General features: G+C 45.8%; 1 protein-coding gene across 4 annotated transcripts in view; it reads left to right on the top strand.

The window, feature by feature from the left end:
- The window catches only part of LOC129836202 (echinoderm microtubule-associated protein-like 4), a 103,470-nt gene that overhangs the window by 68,578 nt on the left and 21,941 nt on the right, over positions 1 to 12,951 (top strand). For all 4 annotated transcript variants that reach the window (XM_055902059.1, XM_055902058.1, XM_055902057.1 and 1 more), the window contains exon 2: positions 1,065 to 1,247. In XM_055902059.1, coding sequence (XP_055758034.1) covers positions 1,065 to 1,247 — 183 coding nt within the window. The remainder of the gene's footprint in view (positions 1 to 1,064; positions 1,248 to 12,951) is intronic.

Raw genomic sequence — 12,951 nt, 5'->3', positions numbered from 1 at the left:
CTGTTAGTGCCACAAACATAATCCACTTTTGAGTTCGGGGTTAAGTGCTCTCATGGCTTGAGCTGTTAGACAGAAATATGTTTAACTTGTTAATAGTTTGATCTGAACTATTATGACGGTCTGTTTTCTCTTTGCCACTCTTAAATTGTGAGTGTGTCTGATGCTTGTTTTTTGTGTCATGTGGGAAGGGGGTTCAAACTCCTCTGACGGGGGTCTTCTGGGGAAAGGAAGAGGGGGGGGGGGTTGTCAGCACCCCTTTAACAGGCCAACATTGGCTTTGAGGCCCCCTCACTCTCTCCACTGCCAAATTACCCCCATCCCGTCCAGCAATCAGGCCCTAAACCACAGCTAGGCTTGGCAGCAGCCCCAACCCACGAATACTTTGAGCAGTTGAACATGTGCCCTGTATTTAGACGTAGAGGTAGAACCCCCCCCCCCCCCCCCCCCCCCACACACACACACACACACACACTGTCCAGTAAGAAATCAGAGTCCAGTAGGTTCTCTTGCTTACATTATCATGCCTGTATTTTGCACTCTTTCTCACTTCCCATTCTGTTTCACAATAGGGTGTTCGGGAAGTCACCAGTTTACGACAGTAGGCCTATACAGTGAAACACTCCAGTGTTCAGAATTCACCCATGGACGTTTTATCACAGCCTGTGTGTGTTTGGTGCATATATACATACCAGCATCTTAATGCTCGTTAGTACCGTGGCAAGGAGGCAAAACTCGAAGCAGATTTAACTTCATTAGGAAAACAGCCCTAATGTTGGAAACAAACATTATTATGTTGTCATCCACAGTCACATGTGTTTATTTTCCAAACAATAGCGCCCAATATTTTACATACAGCAGGTTTTTAAAGGACCAAAAGTTTGGCCTGCTTCATGTTTCCATTTTTGGCATGGAAAAAATGTTGTGATACTGGTATCGTCCCAGCCTTACTGTTCATGCTTCTCTGGTGTTTGCGGGCGTGGGTCTCTTTGCTGGGTAGATATCTAAATGTCTGTTGTCTACAGTATCTAACACAGTCTCCTCTCTCTCTCTCTCTCTCTCTGTAGATGACAGCATCTCGGCGGCAAGTGCGTCTGACGTGCAGGATCGTCTGTCGTCGTTGGAGCTGCGCGTCCAACAGCAGGAGGATGAGATCACCGTGATGAAGGCGGCGCTGGCCGACGTGCTGCGACGCCTGGCACTCTCCGAGGACACGGCCGCCACCGGCAAAAAACAGACCAGCACCAAAGGTAGTCAGTCACCTCAGACCCCCCCCCTTGAACTCTCACCAAAACCACCAGTCACCTCAGAGCCCCCCCCCCCCCCCCTGAACTCTCACCAAAACTACCAGTCACCTCAGACCCCCCCCCCTGAACTCTCACCAAAACCACCAGTTACCTCAGACCCCCCCCTGAACTCTCACCGAAACCACCAGTCACCATCACAGTCACCATCCCATGTGCTCTCACGATTCTACATTTTTTAAACCCTCTAGAAAAACCCTAAAACGGGGCAGTTTTAAACATCATCTCTCCACCGTAAGCCGGTCACGCACTGTCAAATCCATCTGCACTCGCTTCTGTACAACTTACCATACCTGTGCTCTAGCACTGTAAATTCCATTCATCCCCACTTTCCCAATGGCTCGTTTAGCCCCTCTCCCTTGGATTTCTTCGCCAGGTCGTAGTTGTGCGAGTCAGCTATCTTGTGTTCCTCCGCTTGTGTTTACACAAAGGAAGTTCAGGAGCGGCGCCAGAACCTGGATCTGTTAACAGTTTCACTCCGACCTTGACTCCCAGTGCAAAGCGTTTCCATTCAGATCGCAGCTGTGTAGGCCTATGCGTGTGTGTGAGCGCGTGCTTGGGGCTAGCGGAAGGGCCAGTTTGGAGTGTTGCTATGCCACGGTTAATACCGTCTACCAGAGAGGCACAGCAAGGAACGTGCTTATTTTACCTTCACACACCTTCACAACACGTGCTGACACACTCAATTCAATCACAGTCTAGCACAGGAACATAATCACAATCCAGTCTCTCACTGTGAATGAAATCTGTCCACGGGGTATAAATACCGCTCCATTCTCTCACACTATAACCAACTGAGGTCCTCTCTGAGCTCAGTGACAAAGTAGAGGCTCATATGCCCAGCCAGCAGTAGGGGGAGGGAATTCCTGTGGCTGTCCCTGTCAGGAATATCATTCCCCGGCTGGGCAAGAGAGAAAGAGGGAGCGAGAAAGACTGAGGGAAATTGAATGCAATCTAAGAGAGAGGCAGAGAAAGAGATTACATTCTCAGAGAGAGAGAGAGGGAGAATGAGAGAGATAAAATGTGTTGCGCCCTGAGTCATTGGCGAGCGTCTGGGTTCTGTAATCACGCTTCAGTAATAACCACCACCCACTCACCCGTAGCCTGGCTAACTGACTCCAGAGCTGTCCATCTGCACACAATAAGACCATCTGTCTCCTGGGCCTGTGTGTGTGTGTGTGTTCACGCGCTCCCTGTGTGTGTGCGCTCTGTGTGTGTGCGCTCTGTGTGTGTGTGCGCCCGTGTGTGTGTGTGTGCGCCCGTGTGTGTGTGTGTGCGCCCGTGTGTGTGTGTGTGCCCCCGTGTGTGTGTGTGTGTGTGTGTGTGTGTGTGTGTGTGTGTGTGTGTGTGTGTGTGTGTGTGTGTGTGTGTGTGTGTGTGTGTGCGTGCGGGCCCGTGTGTGTGTGTGAGCCCGTGTGTGTGTTTGTGGCCATGCGCATGCATGTGCGTGCACCTAATTGTGGGAAGTCGAACATTATCTGTGTGTGTGTGATGATTGGGCAGCCTTGTCCTGACATTTCTCTAATGAAACCAGTTACTGTATGATCATGTGGAAGTCTCTCTCTTCGGGAAGTGTCTTGGCTGGGAAGCCATGGCTCCTTGATAAAGAGAGATCCCGTCCCCATTTCTCTACCTATTCAGGATATGTCACCGTGAAGAGAACGTATTTCATAAATATAGCTGCGAGCAGCATTGATGGGGTTCACAGGATGACACAGTGACGGGTACAGTGCGGCGATATTTGAACGCAGCAACAATTGTTTTTCTCAAAACCGTTAAAGGACTTTAATGAGTCTAAATGCAGTGGTTAGTGGATCAACTAATGACGAGTTGAACATATTTGTCTGAAAACGAGTCGCCAGAGAATGAGTCGCCAGTTATTGTTGCCCGCGGTGAACATCTATCTAAAAGACATTATCAAAGTTGATAAATACAGTTGAACTGGTATACTCTTGCAGATAATTATCACCTTACTGATACTAATCAAGAATAGTACACTATAAAATCACAATGAGAAATACACAATTGAAACCCCCGTTGAGCTCTGTGTAAAAGAACCGAAAGAAAAGTACCAATACAAAGTTGTTGGTATACCCCTTTAACGTTGCAGACCTGACACTACTGGGGAAGTAGTCAGGCTGAACGCAGCCCACCAAAAACAAGATACGCACTGACACATCCTCACTCACAATGTTACATTTCTTCTGATCAGAGAAACCTAGCTGCTTGCGGGGCCGTGGCTATCTGATCTCCAAAGGAAAAACTCCCTTCTGTTCAGAGGAACCCAATCAGCGTGCAGGGATGTGGACGCTATCTAACTGGTCTCCTTGTGAAAAATGTATAGAGGAAGCGGTTACCGCCCAGGACAGTTGGCTACAAGTCCCAAATATAGAAACTACTGAGATGACTTACACTACCTAGCTAGGTCGTAAATGACAACTCACGAGAGAACTACAACTCACACTCTCAACTTTACATCAATGATCACTTCCTACTAAATAGTGCACACAACTAACCAACTCCGGCTGGTAAGGTTGGAAAATTAAACAATTGGGGGATTGTTTAAAAATATATGTACAAAGGTTTGCGTTCGCCTTTGCCTCACACTCAAATTCTCCTGAGCTCCAACTTCCTTCCCTTGGCTATCCGTATTCGTCCCGCTCCCTCCCAGTGTTGGCAACTCCTCAGTAAGGAAAGTAGCTATTGGCTGTCCTAAAAGTCGCTAAATGACGTCATCGCCTAATTTACATAATTGGCTATGTGCACGTAATTGTGATGGACGCTGTAGGAGAGAGGAATAATGTCGTGGGAGAGACAAAAAGTGAGTAAAGAAACACCCTAAATATGTTTATAACTACAAATGAACTTTCTTCTGTCGATTCTTGTTTGTTTTTATGTCACAATTCCAACCCTCCTCCTTTATCCGGGCTTGGGACCGGCAAAAGTGACCCAAAAGAGACACACTGGTGGAGTTACTTAGTTTTTTAAATTTATTTATTATTTTTCTTAATTTGGTTTGGTTTTTAACCTTTTGGTCCACTTAGGAGCCTACAATAAGTCACAGTAAAACATGAACACTTTTAACCAAAAAAATAAATAATAATAATTGTATACAATCTACATTAACAATCTAAATGGACAAAAAAAGAGACAATGAAAAAACTGTCAATGGCAATGTGAGAAAATGATGGTAACTAGTCTGGCCCTAATTCAGGTTAATTGTTTTGTTTTAATGTAAGCCAGGGTGGGATCAGCCAACGGCGTCTTCCCGCATTCGCGATTAATTTGCAGTCAGGACACGGAGGGGTGAACATCTCCTGCTCTTGACTGCAGCTGGGAGGGACTGCTGCGCGAGGACTGGGCAGCCTGTGAGTGCTTTGGGACAGGGGTGGGGCCCACAGAGTCTCCAAGTCTCCAATAACACCAGAGAAAGTCGCTAGATTTGTTGCTAGTCGCTTTTTTGAATGTGTCGCTAGAGGGGTCTGAATACTCGCTAAATATAGCGACGAAGTCGCTAAGTTGGCAACACTGCTCCCTCCCCTTGCATTCCCTCCGATTGGCTAATGGGACCAACACTCAGTAACTGGGAAAGAATTGTGCGTCTTTGATGTGCACCTCATCAGAAATACTTTATTTCTGACATTCTTCGTCTTCTTCGTCTCCGTCTTCATCGGCTTCTTCGTCTTCTTCTATATCTTCTTTGTTGCGGGCCAAACACTTAAAATACACACCCTATCCCCTCAGCCCTCAAATGACATATCATGATGTCTGACAAGTATACACTTGCGGGGCGAGGGAGGAAGGAATGATTTTTAAATGGACCACCCTTGGCTGGAAATTGGTCACTCGTTCATCCAGCAATGATTGTGTTTTCAGCCACCGGTAACTTGTGTGTGCTTTATATGCGCAACAGTCAATTATGAGTGCATGTCTACTTATATTAAATATAAACTCAGCATAAAAAGAAACGTCCTCTCACTGCGGTTATTTTCAGTAAACTTGTGTAAATATTTGTCTGAACATAACAAGATTCAACAACTGAGACATGAACTGAACAAGTTCCACAGACGTGACTAACAGAAATGGAATAATGTGTCCCTGAACAAAGGGGGGAGGGTCTGGTGTGGCCACCAGCTGCATTAAGTACTGCAGTGCATCTCCTCCTCATGGACTGCACCAGATTTGCCAGTTCTTGCTGTGAGATGTTACCCCACTCTTCCACCAAGGCACCTGCAAGTTCCCAGACATTTCTGGGGGGAATGGCCCTAGCCCTTACCCTCCGATCCAACAGGTCCCAGACGTGCTCCATGGGATTGAGATCCGGGCTCTTCTATGGCCATGGATCTCAATTTCTGATTTCCTGTCTTGCAGGAAATTACGCACAGAACGAGCAGCACTTTTTGCCAGTCCTGTCTGATCCAGCAACGGTGGGTTTGTGCCCATAGGCGATGTTGTTGCCGGTGATGTCTGGTGAGGACCTGCCTTACAACAGGCCTACAAGCCCTCAGTCCAGCCTCTCTCAGCCTATTCCGGACAGTCTGAGCACTAGTGGAGGGATTGTGCGTTCCTGGTGTACAACTCGGGCAGTTGTTGTTGCCATCCTGTATCTGTCCCGAAGGTGTAATGTTCAGATGTACCGATCCTGTGCAGGTGTCGTTACACGTGGTCTGCCACTGCGAGGACGATCAGCTGTCTGTCCTGTCTCCCTGTAGCGCTGTCTTAGGCGTCTCAAGGTACGGACATAGCAATTTATTGCCCTGGCCACATCTGCAGTCTTCATGCCTCCTTGCAGCATGCCTAAGGCACGTTCACGCAGATGAGCAGGGACCCTGGGCATCTTTCTTTCTGTGTTTTTCAGAGTCGGTAGAAAGGCCTCTTTTGTGTCCTAAGTTTTCATAACTGTGACCATAATTGCCTACCGTCTGTAAGCTGTTAGTGTCTTAACGACCGTTCCACAGGTGCATGTTCATGAATAGTTTATGGTTCATTGAACAAGCATGGGAAACAGTGTTTAAACCCTTTACAATGAAGATCTGTGAAGTTATTTGGATTTTTATCATTATTAATATATGCCTACTGCGTGATAGCTTGCAAATGAACTAACTAACGTTAGCCTGCCTAGCTAGAACTTCTGAAGAAGGAAAATGTTTTATTTCTGCAATTTCCAAAAGATAACCAAACAAAAACATCATTGCTTTTTACGAGACGTGTTTGTGCCGTCATGTGCATTAGTAGCACAATTTCTAACTTATTTGCGCTCGTTTTTACTTCTACTTGTATGTTGACTTCTCTATTGATGATGTTTTTAAGTTTTCGCAGACTTTTCTTAGCGGATGTACAATCGTCGTGAATTGAATTATGGAGAATTTCAGGTCCCGGAGTGAACATAATTGTACACTCCCAAAGCCGACTAAAAACGAGGGCTGAGGGGCTTATGTTGCAAACTTCCCTTGCTTGGCTAATCATTTGGACCACCCTCCAAGATGGTGACGGGGATTCCTCCAAGGGCATAAAGCGAGGGTAAGTGGACGAGGGTGTGACTTCTTCTTCTTCAGTGGGTTTTATATGGAAGAGCAATATATATATATATATATATATATATAATAAGTAATATAGCGCCACAAAATGAACCAATGGCCAAAAATGTATTTAATTCGGAATCAATAAAAGAATATACCGAATGTATAACGGATATGTGATATACCAGCGACTCCCAACCCGGAAACAAAGGATGCATTTAAAAAGTGCCTTACTATATAAAAAAAGGCAAAAAACAGAACCCTTTACTGTATGAATGGTAGGATTGGAGTAGGGCTGTTGTGGTGACTGTATTACCATCACACCGGCAGTCATGAGTCACGGCCCATGACTGCAGTAAAATTCCACGTGACCTTTGAGTCAAGGTAATCCCCTTTTTTATGCACTCTGGACATGCTTTGGTAGTACGCAACTTGCTAACTACCATCAGGTCCTGATGGTCTGGTAGTCAGGGCTTTATTGTTACCATCAGGTCCTAATGGCCTGACACTCAGGGCTCTATTGTTACCATCAGGTCCTAATGGTCTGGTACTCAGGGCTCTATTGTTACCACCAGGTCCTAATGCCCTGGTACTCAGGGCTCTATTGTTACCATCAGGTCCTAATGCCCTGGTACTCAGGGCTCTATTGTTACCATCAGGTCCTAATGGCCTGATAATCAGGGCTCTATTGTTACCATCAGGTCCTAATGGCCTGATACTCAGGGCTCTATTGTTACCATCAGGTCCTAATGGCCTGATACTCAGGGCTCTATTGTTACCATCAGGTCCTAATGGCCTGATACTCAGGGCTCTATTGTTACCATCAGGTCCTAATGGCCTGATACTCAGGGCTCTATTGTTACCATCAGGTCCTAATGGCCTGATACTCAGGGCTCTATTGTTACCATCAGGTCCTAATGGCCTGATACTCAGGGCTCTATTGTTACCATCAGGTCCTAATGGCCTGATACTCAGGGCTCTATTGTTACCATCAGGTCCTAATGGTCTGGTAGTCAGGGCTCTATTGTTACCATCAGGTCCTAATGGCCTGGTACTCAGGGCTCTATTGTTACCATCAGGTCCTAATGGCCTGGTACTCAGGGCTCTATTGTTACCATCAGGTCCTAATGGCCTGGTACTCAGGGCTCTATTGTCCCTCTAACCACTAACATCAATGCAAATACAATGGAAAATCACATCAAACAGTTATCATCAGAACAGTAGGTCTATCATACTTTTAAGGCAGTGTAAAACATGGTTGTGGTGGATGCTGTTTTAAAGCCTAACACAACGAAATGGACAGCGCTTTCTACGGTGACGATTCAATCAAAATGCTTATGAGCCCAAGCCTGAAGAAACTCTGAATTAGAAGGATTGTTGTGCCGTTATACAATACATTGCCTACCGCATATTATCCATGGAAGAAAAAACGTAAAACAAAACTGATTTAAGATGTCTTTGGTACATACTTGGTCTAACCTATACTCCAAAAGTAAACAAACTCAAGTAATCGCAGTTGAGTGTGGACTTTATTATTATGCATACTGGATGGACTGGTTACCTTATGCTACACCCCAAACGTTCTATCCATGAGTCTGGGAGAGGTCATATAGCCCTAGGCGATGCTGTTGCTTCATTGATTATGCAGGGCGGCTTACAGTTTGCCTACAGTTAGTGAATTTGCATTTGATTTTGAATATCCTAGTAATCAGGATTTGTTTCATATTTTCGTAATGAAGTGAGTGACACATTACCTTCATCTGTGCAGAATATCTCACCACCATGCATTTCCATCTCCTCTCTCTCCTATATTCCTTTCTTCAGTGGGTAGACGGGCTGTCAACAGTTTAGTGAAATATGTGTCGTTGCGCAAACGTTACTATTGATGTTCACGAACAGATTTCACTTGTCTCCCAAATTAAGCACTGGGTAGGTACAGGAACAAGGTCTGAGAGCCCATGGCATGCAAATGTATAAAAAAAGAAAAACCTTATTTACATAAGTATTCAGACCCTTTGCTATGAGACTCGAAATTGAGCTCCGGTGCATCCTGTTTCCATTGATCATCCTTGATGTTTCTACAACTTGGTTGGAGTCCACCTGTGGTAAATTCAATTGATTGGACATGATCTGGAAAGGCACACACCTGTCTATATAAGGTTCCACAGTTGACAGTGCATGTCAGAGCAAAATACAAGCCATGAGGTTGAAGGAATTGTCCGTAGAGCTCTGAGACAGGATTGTGTCAAGGCACAGATCTGGGGAAGGGTACCAACACATTTCTGCAGCATTGAAGGTTCCCCAAGAACACAGTGGCCTCCATCCTTCTTCAGTGGAAGATGTTTGGAACCACCAAGACTCTTCCTAGAGCTGGCCGCCTGGCCAAACTGAGCAATTGGGGGAGAAGGGCCTTGGTCAGGGAGGTGACCAAGAAACCGGTGGACACTCTGAAAGAGCTCCAGAGTTCCTCTGTGGAGATGGGAGAACTTTCAAGAAGGACAACCATCTCTGCAGCACTCCACCAACCAGGCCTTTATTGTAGAGTGGCCAGACGAAAGATACTCCTGAATATAAGACACACGATAGCCCACTTGGAGTTTTCCAAAAGGCACCTAAAGGACTCAGACCATGAGAAACATGATTCTCTGGTCTGAATAAAAACCAAGATTGAATATCTTTCGCCTGAATACGTCTGGAGGAAACCTGGCACCATGCCTACGGTGAAGCATGGTGGTGGCAGCATCATGCTGTGGGGTTGTTCTTCAGTGTAGGCGGTCATTGTAAATAAGAATTTGTTCTTAACTGACTTGTCTGGTTAAATAAAGGTTAAGTAAATAAAAAAGAAAAAGTGGCAGGGAATGGGAGACTAGTCAGGGTCAAGGGAATGATGAACGAAGCAAAGTACAGAGAGAGCCTTGATGAAAACCTGCTCCAGAGCACTCAGGACCTCAGACTGGGGCGAAGGTTCACCTTCCAACAGGACAGCGATCCTAAGCACACAGCCAAGACAATGCTGGAGTGGCTTCGGGACAAGTATCTGAATGTCCTCGAGTGGCCCAGCCAGAGCCCGGACTTGAACCCGATCGAACATCTCTGGAGAGACCTGAAAATAGCTGTGCAGCGACGCTCCCCAACCACCTGACAGAGGTTGAGAGGATCTGCAGAGAAGAATGGGAGAAACTCCCCAAATATAGGTGTGCCAAGCTTGTAGCGTCATACCCAAGAAGACTTGAGGCTGTAATTGCTGCCAAAGGTGCTTCAACAAAGTGCTCAGGAAAGAGTCTGAATAATTATGTAAATGTTATATTTAAGTTTTGCATTTTTTATAAATGTGCAAAAATGTATAGAAACCTGTTTTCGCTTTGTCATTGTGGGGTATTTTGTGTGTTGATGGATGAGCGAGAAATAAACCCGATTGAATCAATCTTAGAATAAGTCTGTAACATAACAAAATGTGGGAAAAGTCAAGGGGTCTGAACATTTTCTGAATGCACTGTACAGAGGACATGTATTTTTTTCTCCTGTCCCTGTTCCTGCCCATTTAATAATGGTCATTCTAAATCAAAACTAATTGTTCATATTAGTGAAGACAAGATTAAATTGAGAATAGTCTGATGGGTGAAAATATGATCACTTGATGAGAGAACAGCTGTGCAGCCTGAGGCGAGGAATGGAGCGGAAGCTTTTTCTTTTTGCTACTTGCCCAAATCCTCAATAGACTGTAGTCGCACCATGCAGCCCATATATGTTGTGATTTCTAAGACATTCTGAGGTTTGTATCATTCACAACTAAAGTTGCCAAATAACTCTAAATCTAGAAAGTAGGACCTTTGTGGATTTTACATGACGGGACAAGGGCGAAGCCATCTTTTGGGAGCCAGGACATGGGCTGGTGTGGTTACAAGTGGGCTGCGGTTGTGAGACCGGTTGGACATACTGCCAAATTCTCTAAAACGACATTGGAGGCGGCCTATGGTAGAGAAATTGACATAATATTCTCTGGCAACAGCTCTGGTGGACATTCCTGCAGTCAGCATGCCAATTGCACGCTCCCTCAAAACATGAGGCATCTGCGGTATTGTATTGTGTGACAAAACGGCACATTTTAGAGTGGCCTTTTTCTCGTCCCCAGCACAAGGTGCACCTGTGTAATGATCATGCTCTTTAATCAGCTTTTTGATATGCCACACCTGAGAGAAATACGTTTTTTGTGCGTATGCAACATTTCTGGGATCTTTTATTTCAGCTCATGAAACATAGGGCCAACACTTTACATGTTGCGTTTTCTATTTTGGTTCAGTATAGATGTTCCAAAGGCACGCATCAGCGGTTTGTATGTGGGGAGACCTGGAGATGCTAAATGTGTTAATGCTAATTAACGATCAGTTACCGTGAGGCCGGCAGGCCTTTGCATGACAATAACCGGCTGACATAATGTAATGACCGCCACAGCCCTAATTGAAGTGCTCTCCCTGTGTCACCCTTGCTTAGCCTTTTCGTTACACATCCCTCTATCCATCATCCGTCTCTCCTCCCTCTCACACCCTCTGATCCCTCGTTCCGGTCATCTTTCCATTCGGATGGTCACCTTTTTATCTCATTATGACATCACTCTCCTATTTAATACCATCTATTGCCATAGCGATGGCTCCTGGCAACCCCTGCTGTGTGTGTGTGTGCATCCTATTGTAGTGGGTTAGTCAGCACTCCTGGGAAATTGACATGGATGCAATTAAGAGGTTATTGAGCTGATGTGTTACAGCACTGGCAGTTTGACACATACAACAGTGGTGCTTTGAATTTTTTAGCTCTGTTGTCCTGCTCTCTCAGTGACGTGGGCAGTAATACGGGACTGAAGCAGACAGGAAGCAAAGGAAATCACATGGTTCAGTTCAGTTTCTCTTCAGACACCCATGCTCTGACTGCAAGGCCAACTCTGCAGAGAGTCTGCAAACCACCTCCGCCCCACATACACACACTTGGAGCAGGCACCCCCCCCCCCCCCCCCAAACAGGGCCCCTTCCTACTCCTGAGAGCCCCGTTTCCTTACTCAACTACCAGAAATCTCTTCCTCTCTTTCTGTCTCTTGTTCAGTCTTTCTTTCCCCTCTACTTCGTACAGTCTTGGGTTTTTATCAGACATCTGATAATCTGACATCTTTTGGGGTTTCAGGCTGGGTTTCTGTACAGCACTTTGTGACATCAGCTGATGTAAGAAGGGCTTTATAAAGACATTTGATTGATTGATCTGCTCAGCACTGTATCCCTTTCTCTCATTCACTTTTCTCTTTTTCCTGCCTCTTATCTTTAACTTTCCAGCTCCAGTTTTTTTCCCACCCTTTCTTCCTCTTTTCCAAATCATTTATTATCAGGAATGAGGAAGCCAATCCATAGGGAGGCTGTCATGTTGTAAGACTGTGTGAGCATTGAGACTCATTACACACACACACACACACACACACACACACACACACACACACACACACACACACACACACACACACACACACACACACACACACACACACACACACACACACACACACACACACACACACACACACACACCTGTCAATCACAGCAGTTCGATGGGAGAGATAAATAGGCCTATACGATCAGGAAGCCAGGTTGATGGAGGAAGACTGCCTCTTGCAAGGCATAAATCATTATTAATACAAAGCCCTTAGAATAGGACAGGATTGATTTCGCTTGACTATTTATTCGTCAGATTCATTGACTCTCCCTCAGGCCTTGTGTACCAGCATTGCCAGTCTTCTCCTAATTAGTCTCCAGCTGTCTTCTGCCTTGATAATGATGGGGGAGGGGATGAGACAGGAGAGAGCAGGGAGGTGGCGGTGGGGGTGTTGGTGGATGGGGTATCCCCCAACCCGGCCCTGCAGAGGGAGACCAGATCCTCCACCATGATGTGTGTGTTTGAACTGGGGGGGTAATGGGCCGTGAAACTGGGCCATGTGTCTCCGACACGGGATCGGGCCTCTCCTGGGACACCACGCGCCCCCAAACATAACTCCGCCCCTCAACCGTCCAGACTTACTCTACACACAGTACTTCTTACAGAAGTGCTTAGAAAGGACTGAGTGTATTTGTTAAATTAAAACCCAAGCATAGAAA

This window comes from Salvelinus fontinalis, chromosome 37, assembly GCF_029448725.1.
Source record: "Salvelinus fontinalis isolate EN_2023a chromosome 37, ASM2944872v1, whole genome shotgun sequence".
In the NCBI taxonomy this organism is placed as follows: domain Eukaryota; kingdom Metazoa; phylum Chordata; class Actinopteri; order Salmoniformes; family Salmonidae; genus Salvelinus; species Salvelinus fontinalis.
The sequence above is the reverse complement of the archived record's forward strand: the minus strand, read 5'-3'. Positions and strand labels throughout refer to the sequence as shown.